Source organism: Gadus macrocephalus, chromosome 18 (assembly GCF_031168955.1).
Source record: "Gadus macrocephalus chromosome 18, ASM3116895v1".
Taxonomy (NCBI): Eukaryota; Metazoa; Chordata; class Actinopteri; order Gadiformes; family Gadidae; genus Gadus; species Gadus macrocephalus.
Genome location: NC_082399.1, coordinates 10,614,942 through 10,626,459, shown reverse-complemented (window position 1 = coordinate 10,626,459; position 11,518 = coordinate 10,614,942). Strand labels below are relative to the sequence as shown.

Genomic DNA, 11,518 nt, shown 5'->3' with positions numbered 1-11,518 from the left:
ATGTTTTACCCAGAATGTCACCAGGTGTGAGATATGTATTCAAAGTGTAAATAAATAAATAAATAAATAAATCGTACACAGAATAAAATTCTAAATTCCATAATTTATTTAAAGTTAGGGCAGCTTTATACAAAGCACGATATCTTTTGACATGCCATTTTATTTAAAACTATACAAAAATCATCAATGGATCTAGAGGAAACACGTTTTGTGCGCCTCTTATTTTTAAATACATTTTGCCTGATAAAAGTACATAGACATTTTTAACCCATTAGTTCATTCATAAGAAATCAAAATGAACATTTGCAGCTTGGATGCAGTAACACATATGTACAAAGAAAGTAAATGGGGAAAAAATAATTAAAGGACATGTACACTTAAATTACAAAAAGAAAAAAATCTAGTTGTATAAGTTCAATACAAATCCTGGACAAAAGAAATAATTGTTTGAAAACTTTTTTTCTTTTTCTTCAACAGTTATTGTATTACCCTGCACCTGTAGTTCAGAAAGATAGGTCCAGTCTCTCCATGGACACAGCTCTCTGCATCTGTCCCAAACGCCTGCTCTCCATTGCATCCTGAATTCATCTTCATAATCCCTCCCTTCAGTCCAGGAAGAATATATTGTTGAACTGTGTTGCACAAAGCCTCTTAACTTCCTCTACAGTGGGACGGGCGAGGGAAAAAAAGGAGGGGAAAAGGCAGATTAAAAGGAAGGTTCGACTACTGGAGGCAGATTGCGTGGTTTGGTAGCTGTAGAAAACAGAAATTGTCCACATTGCATCACGATCGGATGAGTGATGTAGTGCATGTCTGGTGTCATTGTTGTCGTGTCAGACATACCGTTGACCTCGATCAGATTTGCGTTTTTCTGATTGAGGATGACGTATAGCTCTCTCTGGTCTGATTTCTTCCCCACCACCCAGTAGTCAGTCATGGCTTTGACAATGACCTCTTCATCCTCGTCCACTCTGGGAGGGAAAGGTGACGAAGGTGAAACAGGTTTGTATTAAGCATATTTTTTTGCACTTATTTTGCATTTCAGGGTTGTCTCTCCATTGTTACAGGCACTTATTATAAGTCACTTTGGATAAATGCTTCTGCTGAATAAATATTATGCAATGTGTTTTATGAAAGCAAGGCCATAGTTAGATACAAAATGGATAAGGATAAGTTTGAGGATGTCCAGTCATAAAGTGGGATTTAAATCAAAAGATACATTCTTTCAAGAGGTTTTTAAAATATGTGTTTTGTTTGTCTTCAATATTACTTTTCTGTACAATACTCAGGAAAGTGCTTCTGTATCCGTCTTATGAAAGACTAGGGATTCTCTCACATATTGCATAGTTTAATCAGTATAATGTTGTAGTGTATTACAAAAATAGCTGTAGGAGCTGAAAGCCACAAACAGAACAAATGTGGTTATCCCATGACTCCGTAGATCTCGTGACAGCCTCACACAGTGCTGTGTGTGTAAAAAAAAAAAAAAAAAAAAAAACGAAATCAAAAGAGAACATTTAATCATGGGGACTATCTCCTGACTGGTGCTACGGCTGCGAGAGTTCCAATCTGGTAATGTCCCAGAATATAGTGCTTTTCAGCAGAGTCTTTAAGGATTTTTTCATTACAATGATTGGATGATTATGGTGTTTGACCCCCTGGCCGAAAAGTTCCGGGTTTGAAGTTCCCCCCAAATCTCCACAATCTCAACCGCTTCCATCCTCGGGCAAAAATAATCCTGCAAAATAACTTCATGGTTATAGTAAAGTACTCCGCTCTAAATGCAAGTGAGGGCATTCCTAGGGGAGGAAGCTACCTGGCGAAGTCACAGTTGATGTCCCCCAGGATCTTCATGAGGTCGGGGTGCACGGAGGTGAGGGACACGCTGGCCGTCTTCCTCATGTGGATGGTACTCTTCTCCGCCAGGTTCATGTGGTTGAAGTAGATGAACTTGAACTGGGGCTCCTTGTCTGGCCTGAAGGGTGGCAGGACGACCACAGGATGGGTGAGGACAGAATGTGCTGTGCGTACACAAATATATTTACATGATGCTCAGCGAACAAATAGCACTCACAAATGTGCACAACCTTTAGATCTCCTACGCAGACGCACAAGTGACAGTCGACAAACAAAAATGCAGCATCATCGTTCTCCTGTATGTGTTTAGGATGCAGGTGTGTGCATGTGTGTGTGCGTGTGTGCATGTGTGCGTGTGATCTCAACAGCTGGCTTAGCCCTTGGTCACAGACAGGTGGCGGCGAAGAAGACCTCATGCGGGCTCCACAGCGAGCCTGATTAAAACTGAGGAAGACGTCATGCGGTGCGGAGCGGAGACTCTCGCTCTCGGGTTACCGTCGTGGGCTAATCTCAGAGCGATCTGCGCTGGTAAACAGAGCGTAGGTGTGCCAGTGTCTCACGAGGGTGGCCCGGCCGGTTATTGGGTTACCCCTCCTCTCTAAAGCAGTGCCGGCCTGACAATATCAGATGGTAACGGGGAGTCTCTCCTCGGTCATCCTGTTCAAGGACTCGGCGCACGTCCAGCCAGAAACCAAACACTCAAAAGGGGTGGCCGTATTATACACAGAGGGCGGCTCCCGTCTCTTCAAAGAGACATTTGATTTTAGATGTTGGACCTATGAGAATGGGATGCACTGAGCTAGCATCCACCTTTGTCAAATTCCATCCAATATCATTGAACCACTTAAAAAGAGGCGTTACTTAAAAAATGACCTCAGTGCTCCATTAATCTGATGTTTTCCTCTCCCACATGCACAGAAGCACCGCTGTAGCTTTGTGTAAAAATGTGACCTCCACACAACGACCCGTTGCTAACCTGTAGGCCCTCTCTGACCAGGAGGCCTGATCTCCACCCTGCTCCCTAATGTCACGTATCCAAAGTCACGGCCAGTCGTGTTTGGCCAAAAGCGTCTGCTAAATAACTAAATAGTAAAGCGGTAACAATAGAGCGCCCGTGGTCTCGGTGACACTGCGCCCGGCCGTCCTCCACTGACCCTGATATCCGGCGGTTGAGGGTGAACTGCTCGCAGATGTCTGACGCCAGCAGGGTGAGCTGTGGTCCCACCAGCGCGTCCAGCCGCTCGCAGAACTCCCGGGTCAGCTCCACCGAAGCTGGGAGAGGACAAAGAGGTTATGTGGGTGAGCTGATTTTATATGGTGAGGGGGAATAAAAAATAAAAAAAATAAAAGTTTAACCAAACGTGAACATTTAATTTCTATAAAAAAAATAAAAAAGTGTCTTATGTGTCTTAAAGTAACGAAAAAATATAGAGTATATTTGAACATAAGTTAAATTATAAATTAAGTTAAATAAGGTGTACTAAATGGGGATAGTTTTGTGCGCCTACCACTGATCATGAAACAAACAGCCGCGCTCATCGCCTGGAGCAGGGAGAAACATTTGCATGTTACACACATGCATGACTGTTCCAGATCCCATTTACATTTAGGGAAATTGCACCTGATATTGCAAAACGCAGCTCATTAATAAAAATTCCACCATTCCCTTAATTCCTCAAAATCCATACAATTGCATAAAGCAGCAGGAAAACGCTTATCCTGAATGTGCAGTTTAGGGGCTGAACAGCAAATCCGTAAGTACAACAGATTATGAAATCTCATCCATTTAATATATACAATAATACTTTAGCACCTGCCTCGCACTGGTTTAGAGCATTAAAAACACAGGCTGCAGGTGAAAGCCACAGATTAAATGGACTGCGTGACCCTGGACCAAACCTAATACCTCCCGCGCCTCACCTTGTAAACAATCAGATGCAGCTCCTCCGAGCCGTCCTCCGTGTGGACAAATATTCTGGGGAACCGGAATTTTGCGTCTGGATCCTTGAGGTTGGCGGGACCCGTAAGGAACCTGTGCAGCATAATGGACGATCAATAGACAAACCGTGTGCGCGCGCGCGTGTGCGTGTGCGTGTGCGTGTGTGACCACCATAATAACACGATTTTAAATAATGTTGATATAGTTTGCTTAGGCTGTTTGATTAGTTTCTCAGATATATTTTCTCTAGGGAGAATAGTCACCTCAGGCATATGAAAGCTAAAAACATCAGTCTGAGTTTATTCAAAATGGCCCAACCCTATCATAAAGACTTTCAGACAGAAACCAAAACATCGACTTCCTCTGCCGCTTCACCTGTTCTAAAGATTCTAGACTTAGGATACTTGATTGTATATTTTACTGAGGTACGTCTAAAGATTTATTGTCTAAGGACAATAAATGTATCTGAATCTTTTAATTTCTTTGCATCATGTGTATTCAGATTAAGCCCATGACACACAAGGTGAAATGTAATTTCTATGAGAAAATAGGATTAAAGGTCAGTCCTGGGCCAAAGTTAAAGACCCTTCAGTGTGTTCAAGGTGAACTCATGTCTTTGATTGAATCAGTCCACCCACTATGAAACCTGACAACCTCTCTAGCGAAAACAGACCCAAGCTGAAGCATAGGCCCAGCAACATGTATACCCCACAGGTAACCTGGACATTGGATGCTATGGTCATCAAAACCATAGCTTAGGCTGTTTGAACTAGAGCAGAACGGTAAAATGACATTTCCTGCACTGTAATCAATGCCATGGTCCCAATATCACATGACACGACATGTCACAGGTCCACCGCGCGGAATGAGCCCACAACTCTGGTAATTCCTTCCCAGACACAGCACCAAACGTGGGCCAAGACAAGCAGGGCGTGGGGGGGGGGGGGGGGGGGGGGCTAGCACCTACCGTCCATAGTGCAGCAGGTTCCCTGAGACCTCTGGCCTGAGAGCAGAGTCCCTGCCGGCAAGCTGGGGTGAGCAGGAGCAGAGGAAAGGATGGAGGTCACATTTTCAAAAAGGTGTTGGTTATATGATACAAGTCAAACTCACATTTTTCACAATGCATGTGAAACTTTTCCCTTTTAAAATGGATGACTTGGCTTATTGCCAAGTGCTATGCATGTACAGTACTGACTGAAGGTCACATGGCAAACCCGTCCCCCTCTCCTCTTACCTCTGGTTCAGAATGCCTGGGGAAGAGGGATGTGGTGAGATACTTGTACAAGATCCTCATGTCGTCCTGCTCTAGTCCACTCCTAGAGAACCAAAGAACCAGAAACACACTTAAGTCATACCCCATCGGTGGTAGCCAACAGTAGATAGTGCTTTGGCATGAATAATAGAGCTAAAATACTACCCACAAATATCAAATACAAGCAAATACAATTAAATTGTATGCCATTCAAATAACATGACAACACAGTTGACAGTTAATTGATTTACTCTGGTGGACGGCTGGTTCGCTACACCCACTAAGGGCCCTAACCGTGTAGGCAATACATCTGGTAGGGTTTGATACCCTACTGCTTTGGTCAGGGACTAAATGTCCCTCCCCTCTACCCTGTCTCTCTTTCCCCTCCTGACCATAAAAGTACATCTTGTACAAATTCTCCCTGGGTGGGGGCCTTTACCAGATGAGCTGGTCATTGTAGAGGAAGGCGGTGTATTTGACCAGGCGGAGGTTCTCCTCCACCCGGTTGACAAAGGACTGGATCTTCAGGTAGGTCATCTTGTCCAGTGGGAAGAAGCTGATGCCGCCAAACACATCAAGTAGGTCACATGACTGCAGGTGGAGCGTCTGCAGATACTGGATACCCGAGCCGGTTCATTCAGTCAGACACACACACACACACACGGACAAACATGAGTTGCATTAACACAGGCACAGAAAATAGGAGATGACCTCCACACACGCACGCACACACACACACGAGAAGGAAAAGAGAAAGGTTTCGGTTTACCCGCCAGTGTTTGCTTACAACTCAATAAGGACAGTGCGGAACAGTAGCGCTAGCTGGCACGGACCCTTCTAGAAACGCACCACCGTCATGACAGACAAGAAGAGGCCGGGACACATATCCCGGGATAAGACCCGGCGGTGGGGCTTTCTCTTTCTGTCTTTGGGTTACATTCAGACAGAGACAGAGACAGAGACAGAGAGAGAGAGAGAGAGAGAGAGAGAGAGAGGATGTCCTCGGGAGCCTATAACCACACCGGAGCCTCTCTGTCCTAATTAGAAATTAAATATCGGCCGCTTCTTTCACCGCAGCTACACCAGTAAACTAATCGCACAACGAGCTCTCCGGATAGTCGCCGCAAATAGTCCAAATTAAAGAATTATGGCAAAGAAGGATTAACTTCAAACCAGTCATGTATATTTAGATATGTTTATATGATTGCAATTAGTAGATTAGCGTTGTGAGCCTATCGTGCATTAACAACACTCTGCAAACTACAAACTCTTTTCTCCTGACCTTCCAGGGGAGAACATATCATGCGTTAACATAAATATAGTTAGTAAAGTGGAAAATTCACTGCAGGACACAGAACATGTGGAATCAGCCAAACAGAACTGCCTACCCTGTAGAAGAACTTCTCCAGTTTCGGGATTAGTAGCTCAACCCCTCCTGCCTCCATGGCTCTGCCAAAGGTGCCGTTAAATAGCTGCAGAAGAACGACATAAGCACAAGTTGTTTAGCGAACGTTCATCCTAAAGGACCTCGTCACCTAGTTATGATGCAGGTCTTTATGGTGCAGGTATTGGTTAGAAAGATGTTACAGATACAGATCATTACATGGCATGTAGGGGTTAATAGCGGGTTCAGATACAGATCATCACAGGGCATGTAGGGATTAGATAGTGGGCACAGATACAGATCATTACGGGGCATGTAGGGATTAGATATTGGCTACAGATAGAGATCATTACAGGGCATGTAGGGGTTAGGATGGGTGTTACAGATACAGATCATCACAGTGCAGGTAGGGGTTAGGATGGGGGGGGGGGGGTACAGATACAGGTTCCTAAGGAGCAGGTACGGGGGTCAATCCCTCAGGCATCTTGCTCAAGGGTGCCTCCAGGTTGGACATATGTGATCGAACACATTACTTTCTGACTGGGAGTTCAATAAATTTAATAAAACGGGCTGGACATGGCCACAACATACAACAACCCATAACCATAATTTACTTTCTGGCACCTACGATCTTATTTGTCTGAACTGTAAACTATGCGTAGAAAATCTGTGAGTGGATGAGATTAGTTGTAAGTGGATGGGAAGCTGATGCTCACCTTGTACATGCTGTAGCATTGCCTCAACACTGCACCATAAACCGTGTCCTGCAATGGGCAAATACAAACTTATTAAACATTGAAAAACCAAGACAAAGAACAACCATATTACAATAAGTTATGATGGTCGAGATTGACTTACGAGAACCTCTTCTTCTTGGTATTCTATTGTGGGAGGTTTTCCGTCTTTGTTGGGTTTTTCTACCATCGGGTTCTTCACAATCTGAGATACCGATGCAAATAAAAGTAAAAGTGGGTTAGAGGAATACACAGCACAACTGAATCAACCACTCACAATAATTTATGAGTATTCATATAGACTAGATCAGACATTATGGTTTTAGGGAGTCGTTTTCTCATTAAAATGTGCTAATTTAATGGATGGTCATCAGTGAATACTTTATATATATATATATATATATATATATATATATATATATAGACACACACACACACACACACACACACACAGGTATGACGTTTTGTTTAGTTCTTTTTTATTACACACTGACCTTTTGAATCTAACCCCTGACTAATAACCGATAAAAAAAATCTGCTTTAAGAACGAATTATGTTTAAACTGAAATTAAAAATAAGTAAACAAACGTAAAAAAGAAAAAGCAATGACCTTGCTAAACTATAATGACCTTTGTGTATACATTGTTAAAATGGGTGGCTGTAGCTGAATCAAACACCCAACCCTGGGAGAGTTAATGCAATGCTCTTCCAGTTGAGCTGAACAGGACCACATGGGGATGAGTTGAAGTATTACACTCAAACGTTGTTGTTGTACCATACCATAACAATCCAGTAGCTGTCTTCGGCCTCAAAGAAGAACTGGCGGTTTTTCTGAGTATGCAGGGATTTAGCTGGCTTTGTGGGACAGAAGGTTCTGAAAGACATATTGGATGATTGTTATTAATGATTAGTTTATGGAGTATGTGACTTATTATTAAAGTCTAGTTGCTGCAACTACTCAGGCAATGAGCACATCTCTACTTGAGAAGATAATGGTCAAACATTTTGCTAGAGACCATTGCTTATATAGAAAAATTTGTAGACTTTAAATGCATACTGTTAGATGTTAAATCAAGCTCAAAATTAAAAATCAACAGCTGCAGATGGCATTGTAAACAAACAAATTCCTCGGCCTGCAATACAAGCCATCTTCTCACAATGCAAAGACACCAGCTCACAGTTTACTAAAGTAAGTAGGGTTAGACTTCTACATTTCATCGGTCAGTCTATCCTTAAAGTAAACCTCGTCTACCTGGTGAACTGTACAATGGCCTCACAGAGGCCCACATTTCGGATCTTCTCGTTCTTCTCCACCTCACTTGGGTGATAGAACAGGATCTTCTTCTCTTCCTGAACACATGAGTGATAAGACAATCACACCCTATGTTATCCCATAGCATACAAGCTTAAATTAAAACTGCGTTAAAGACCTAAGCAAATAGAAAAGTTACGAAGGCAAACAAGGTGACCTGTGTTTGCCAGCAAACACAGGTGACATTTGTTGGCCGTAAAGCTTAAGACTCAGGGCTCATGCAGACCTATTCAGGCGGCGGGCAAAAATGGGAGTTCGACAATTCATTTGAATGGGGGAAGTGCGTGTAAGCTGCGGCGGTGGAGGAGGCTGCACGAGGATGCAAATAAAGACGCAGCCGGCCTGCGGTGGACAGTTGAAACAGAATCTACGTACGGAGAAATGCAACCTGACGTCACGCTGTGGTGACCAGCACTTAAACCGGAGATTAGACCGGAAGACGACCGCAGGAAGAAGAATCCGTATAACATGTGACATTAGCATACCCCTGCTAAGTGAGAAATTTCGAAGATGGAAGAGAGACTGATTGCTGCCGTTTGGCCCTTTTCCGAGCTGTACAAAACTTCAATGAGGGAGTGCGCAAAGGTCGCAAATATGGGCTATGGAAAGACCCTGCTACATCACCTCAGCAGTCTGCGGTTGACACTGCAATGCCTGATTTGGTCTGAATGAGCCCAAAAGTATGTAGAATTAAAACGAAAACAAGGCAAACACAGGTTACGTGTTTGAGATTAGCACCCACCTCTCCTTCCCGTGGTCCAAACGAAGGATTATATACAAAAAAGCTAAGAAGAGAAGGAGTGTATTGTTTCTCTTGCGTTACTGCAGCCATTCTTGGACTGTAACACAGAAGGGGTCATGTAAAGCAAATGTCACATTAATCAACCGGTCCTTTAAACATACATCGAGTGTGATCCAAGGAAGTCTCTTTACCTGACAATCAGCATTAGTGTGACTTGGGATCGTTGTCTGCACCTCCAAGAACCTGGTTAGCATGCCGTGCGCCTTGGGGGATTAAGCACACAAAACGTATTACTAGATGCTGCATAAAACAGAACTAGGACCACATGATGAGAAAGAATAACAATACAGGGTCTCTGTAACACGCCATTTAGCTTTTGATATGTGATGCGGCCAGCAAAGGGCAAGCACCAATAAACAAAACCTGTCGATAAACTATCATCGGCGTCGGGGCAGGAAGACTATACAGAGCAAACTTTATCTTTCAAAATGCAAACATCCATTGAAAACCGATTGGAGCTAACAATTACCCGGCGTTCGCCTCTCAATTTGTGATGCTAGCTAGCTTTGCTGGCAGTACTTTCATTGTATGGTTTCGTTTTACATTATATTTCTCAATATATGAAAATTAAAACAGAGCGGCATATTCAACTCACCTTATAGTGTGTGAAAGCATGAGACATTAATATACGCACGATAATAAATTGCAAACATAAGATTGAAAGTTTAAACAATGATAACACTGTGGAGGTAGCATATTCCGTATACTTCCTGCTTTTGACAGCCGGGTGCAACAAGCTATATCACCCGGATGGAATTTGCCTTCACAGAAATGTAGTTCCACGTGAGGTGAAAACCAAAATCTGTCTAATTTTTTAACTGACATAGTAGTAGTATTAATTGATCTGTTGATTATCATGTCTGATATAAAAAAAAATGAAATATTTGGCTTGGGGTAGCCAAGGTATTACCCCAGTATACCACTGTCAAAGAAAAAATTCAAGTAGATGGTAGATGGAAAAAGATTCAAAATATATGCAAAATAACAATTATGTTCAAGGCCAAGTTCAAGGCCTGCATAGGCCTTGAACTTGGCTTCATGAATTCCCGAACAGTTCCCTAATGTTTTTCAGTGGTAACTGGATCTCAAACTGCTCTGGAGCTCACCTGACAGAAACTCTAGAGGGAATAACCCTGTGTCACATCGAGAGGCCCCAGTCATTTGTTACGGTAACACACTCATGTGCATAGCTTCTTATTCAGAACGCCTCACTTTCATAGATGTACAAAAAGTTCATGTGTCATGAAAATTCTCCGAAAGATTCCCACTGAGATTTGTTTTTTATTATGGGAAATCCTCCATCCTCCATCCATCTGTTTGTTTAAACATCTATCCATCTATCATTCATCCCTGCATTTATCTTCCATCATCCATCTTTCAATCCTTCCTTTCATTCATCCATTAATTCATCCATCCAGTGGATGGTGATAGTCATGCAGCGCTGTATGTCGACACACATCTCATATATTTTAGCAAGCGAGTAACCAAATAAGGAAGAATATTAAAGGACAACTTCCGTGATTTCCAACTGGCTTTGTAACAGAACAATGAGGGTAGGCTAGTATATACAAAATAACAATGTTTAACTTTCCTCCAGGTTGCTGCCAAACAGATCTCCTCATTAATTTGCCAGCAGAAGTCCAATTTAAACATTGTTCAATTGCATATAAATGCCACGTTGTAATGATACAAAGGTTGAAAGTCTGTGAAATAGTCCTTTAATGTATATTTTTTAATGTAATTGTAAACTGCAGATCAGCGTTAATAGTCCTATGACCAGACCCAACGGTATAGCTGCGCAGCGAGGTTTATAACAGAAGAAAGCAGCATCCAATTAAACAAGTAAGCATGATGTTCTTTCTGTGCGGGTGTGTTCTAAAGATTTCCTATGCAGCTGAAGGCGTGATTGGTATGTATGTGGTTGGCCACAATCAATCTACCCCTGCTTATTAGTGTCAAAGAGTCGTCCTACCTCTAAGAAATTAAATCTTAAGTCTTCATGTGCATTTGAAGAGCGTTCATATTCTAGTGTTAATACATGTTTTAAACAATCCACGATGCATCTGAAATGGGAACCATTGAGAGACTTAGTATCCTAATACTGCACTTCAAATAAACCATCAGAGAGAGGAAGTATCTTTTTACCTTTTTATTTAGTATTTTTATTCATCATCACCGTTTTGGGAGCACGTGAACATAGAGGAAAACAGCACATTGTGGCTGGATCTTTGTTTCTAA

The 11,518-nt window shown here is 42.5% G+C and overlaps 2 protein-coding genes across 2 annotated transcripts in view; both read right to left on the bottom strand.

The window, feature by feature from the left end:
- Positions 1 to 83: 83 nt before the first annotated feature.
- On the bottom strand, positions 84 to 10,057 carry ccz1 (CCZ1 homolog, vacuolar protein trafficking and biogenesis associated). The gene is made up of 17 exons (XM_060036374.1): positions 9,876 to 10,057; positions 9,412 to 9,483; positions 9,221 to 9,317; positions 8,419 to 8,516; positions 7,947 to 8,040; positions 7,291 to 7,371; positions 7,149 to 7,196; positions 6,437 to 6,520; positions 5,488 to 5,663; positions 5,031 to 5,112; positions 4,764 to 4,825; positions 3,778 to 3,889; positions 3,366 to 3,399; positions 3,012 to 3,129; positions 1,817 to 1,975; positions 844 to 971; positions 84 to 661 (listed from the first exon to the last, which is right to left on the bottom strand). The coding sequence occupies exons 2-17, from the start codon at positions 9,423 to 9,425 to the stop codon at positions 606 to 608; spliced, it is 1,443 nt and encodes a 480-aa protein (XP_059892357.1). The 5' UTR covers positions 9,426 to 9,483; positions 9,876 to 10,057; the 3' UTR covers positions 84 to 605.
- Positions 10,058 to 11,414: 1,357 nt separating this feature from the next.
- pvalb9 (parvalbumin 9) overlaps positions 11,415 to 11,518 on the bottom strand; it is a 2,450-nt gene continuing 2,346 nt past the window's right edge. Inside the window, exon 4 of the mRNA XM_060036865.1 lies at positions 11,415 to 11,518. This exon is cut by the window's right edge and continues 168 nt beyond it. The gene's annotated coding sequence lies outside the window, so the exon portion shown is untranslated.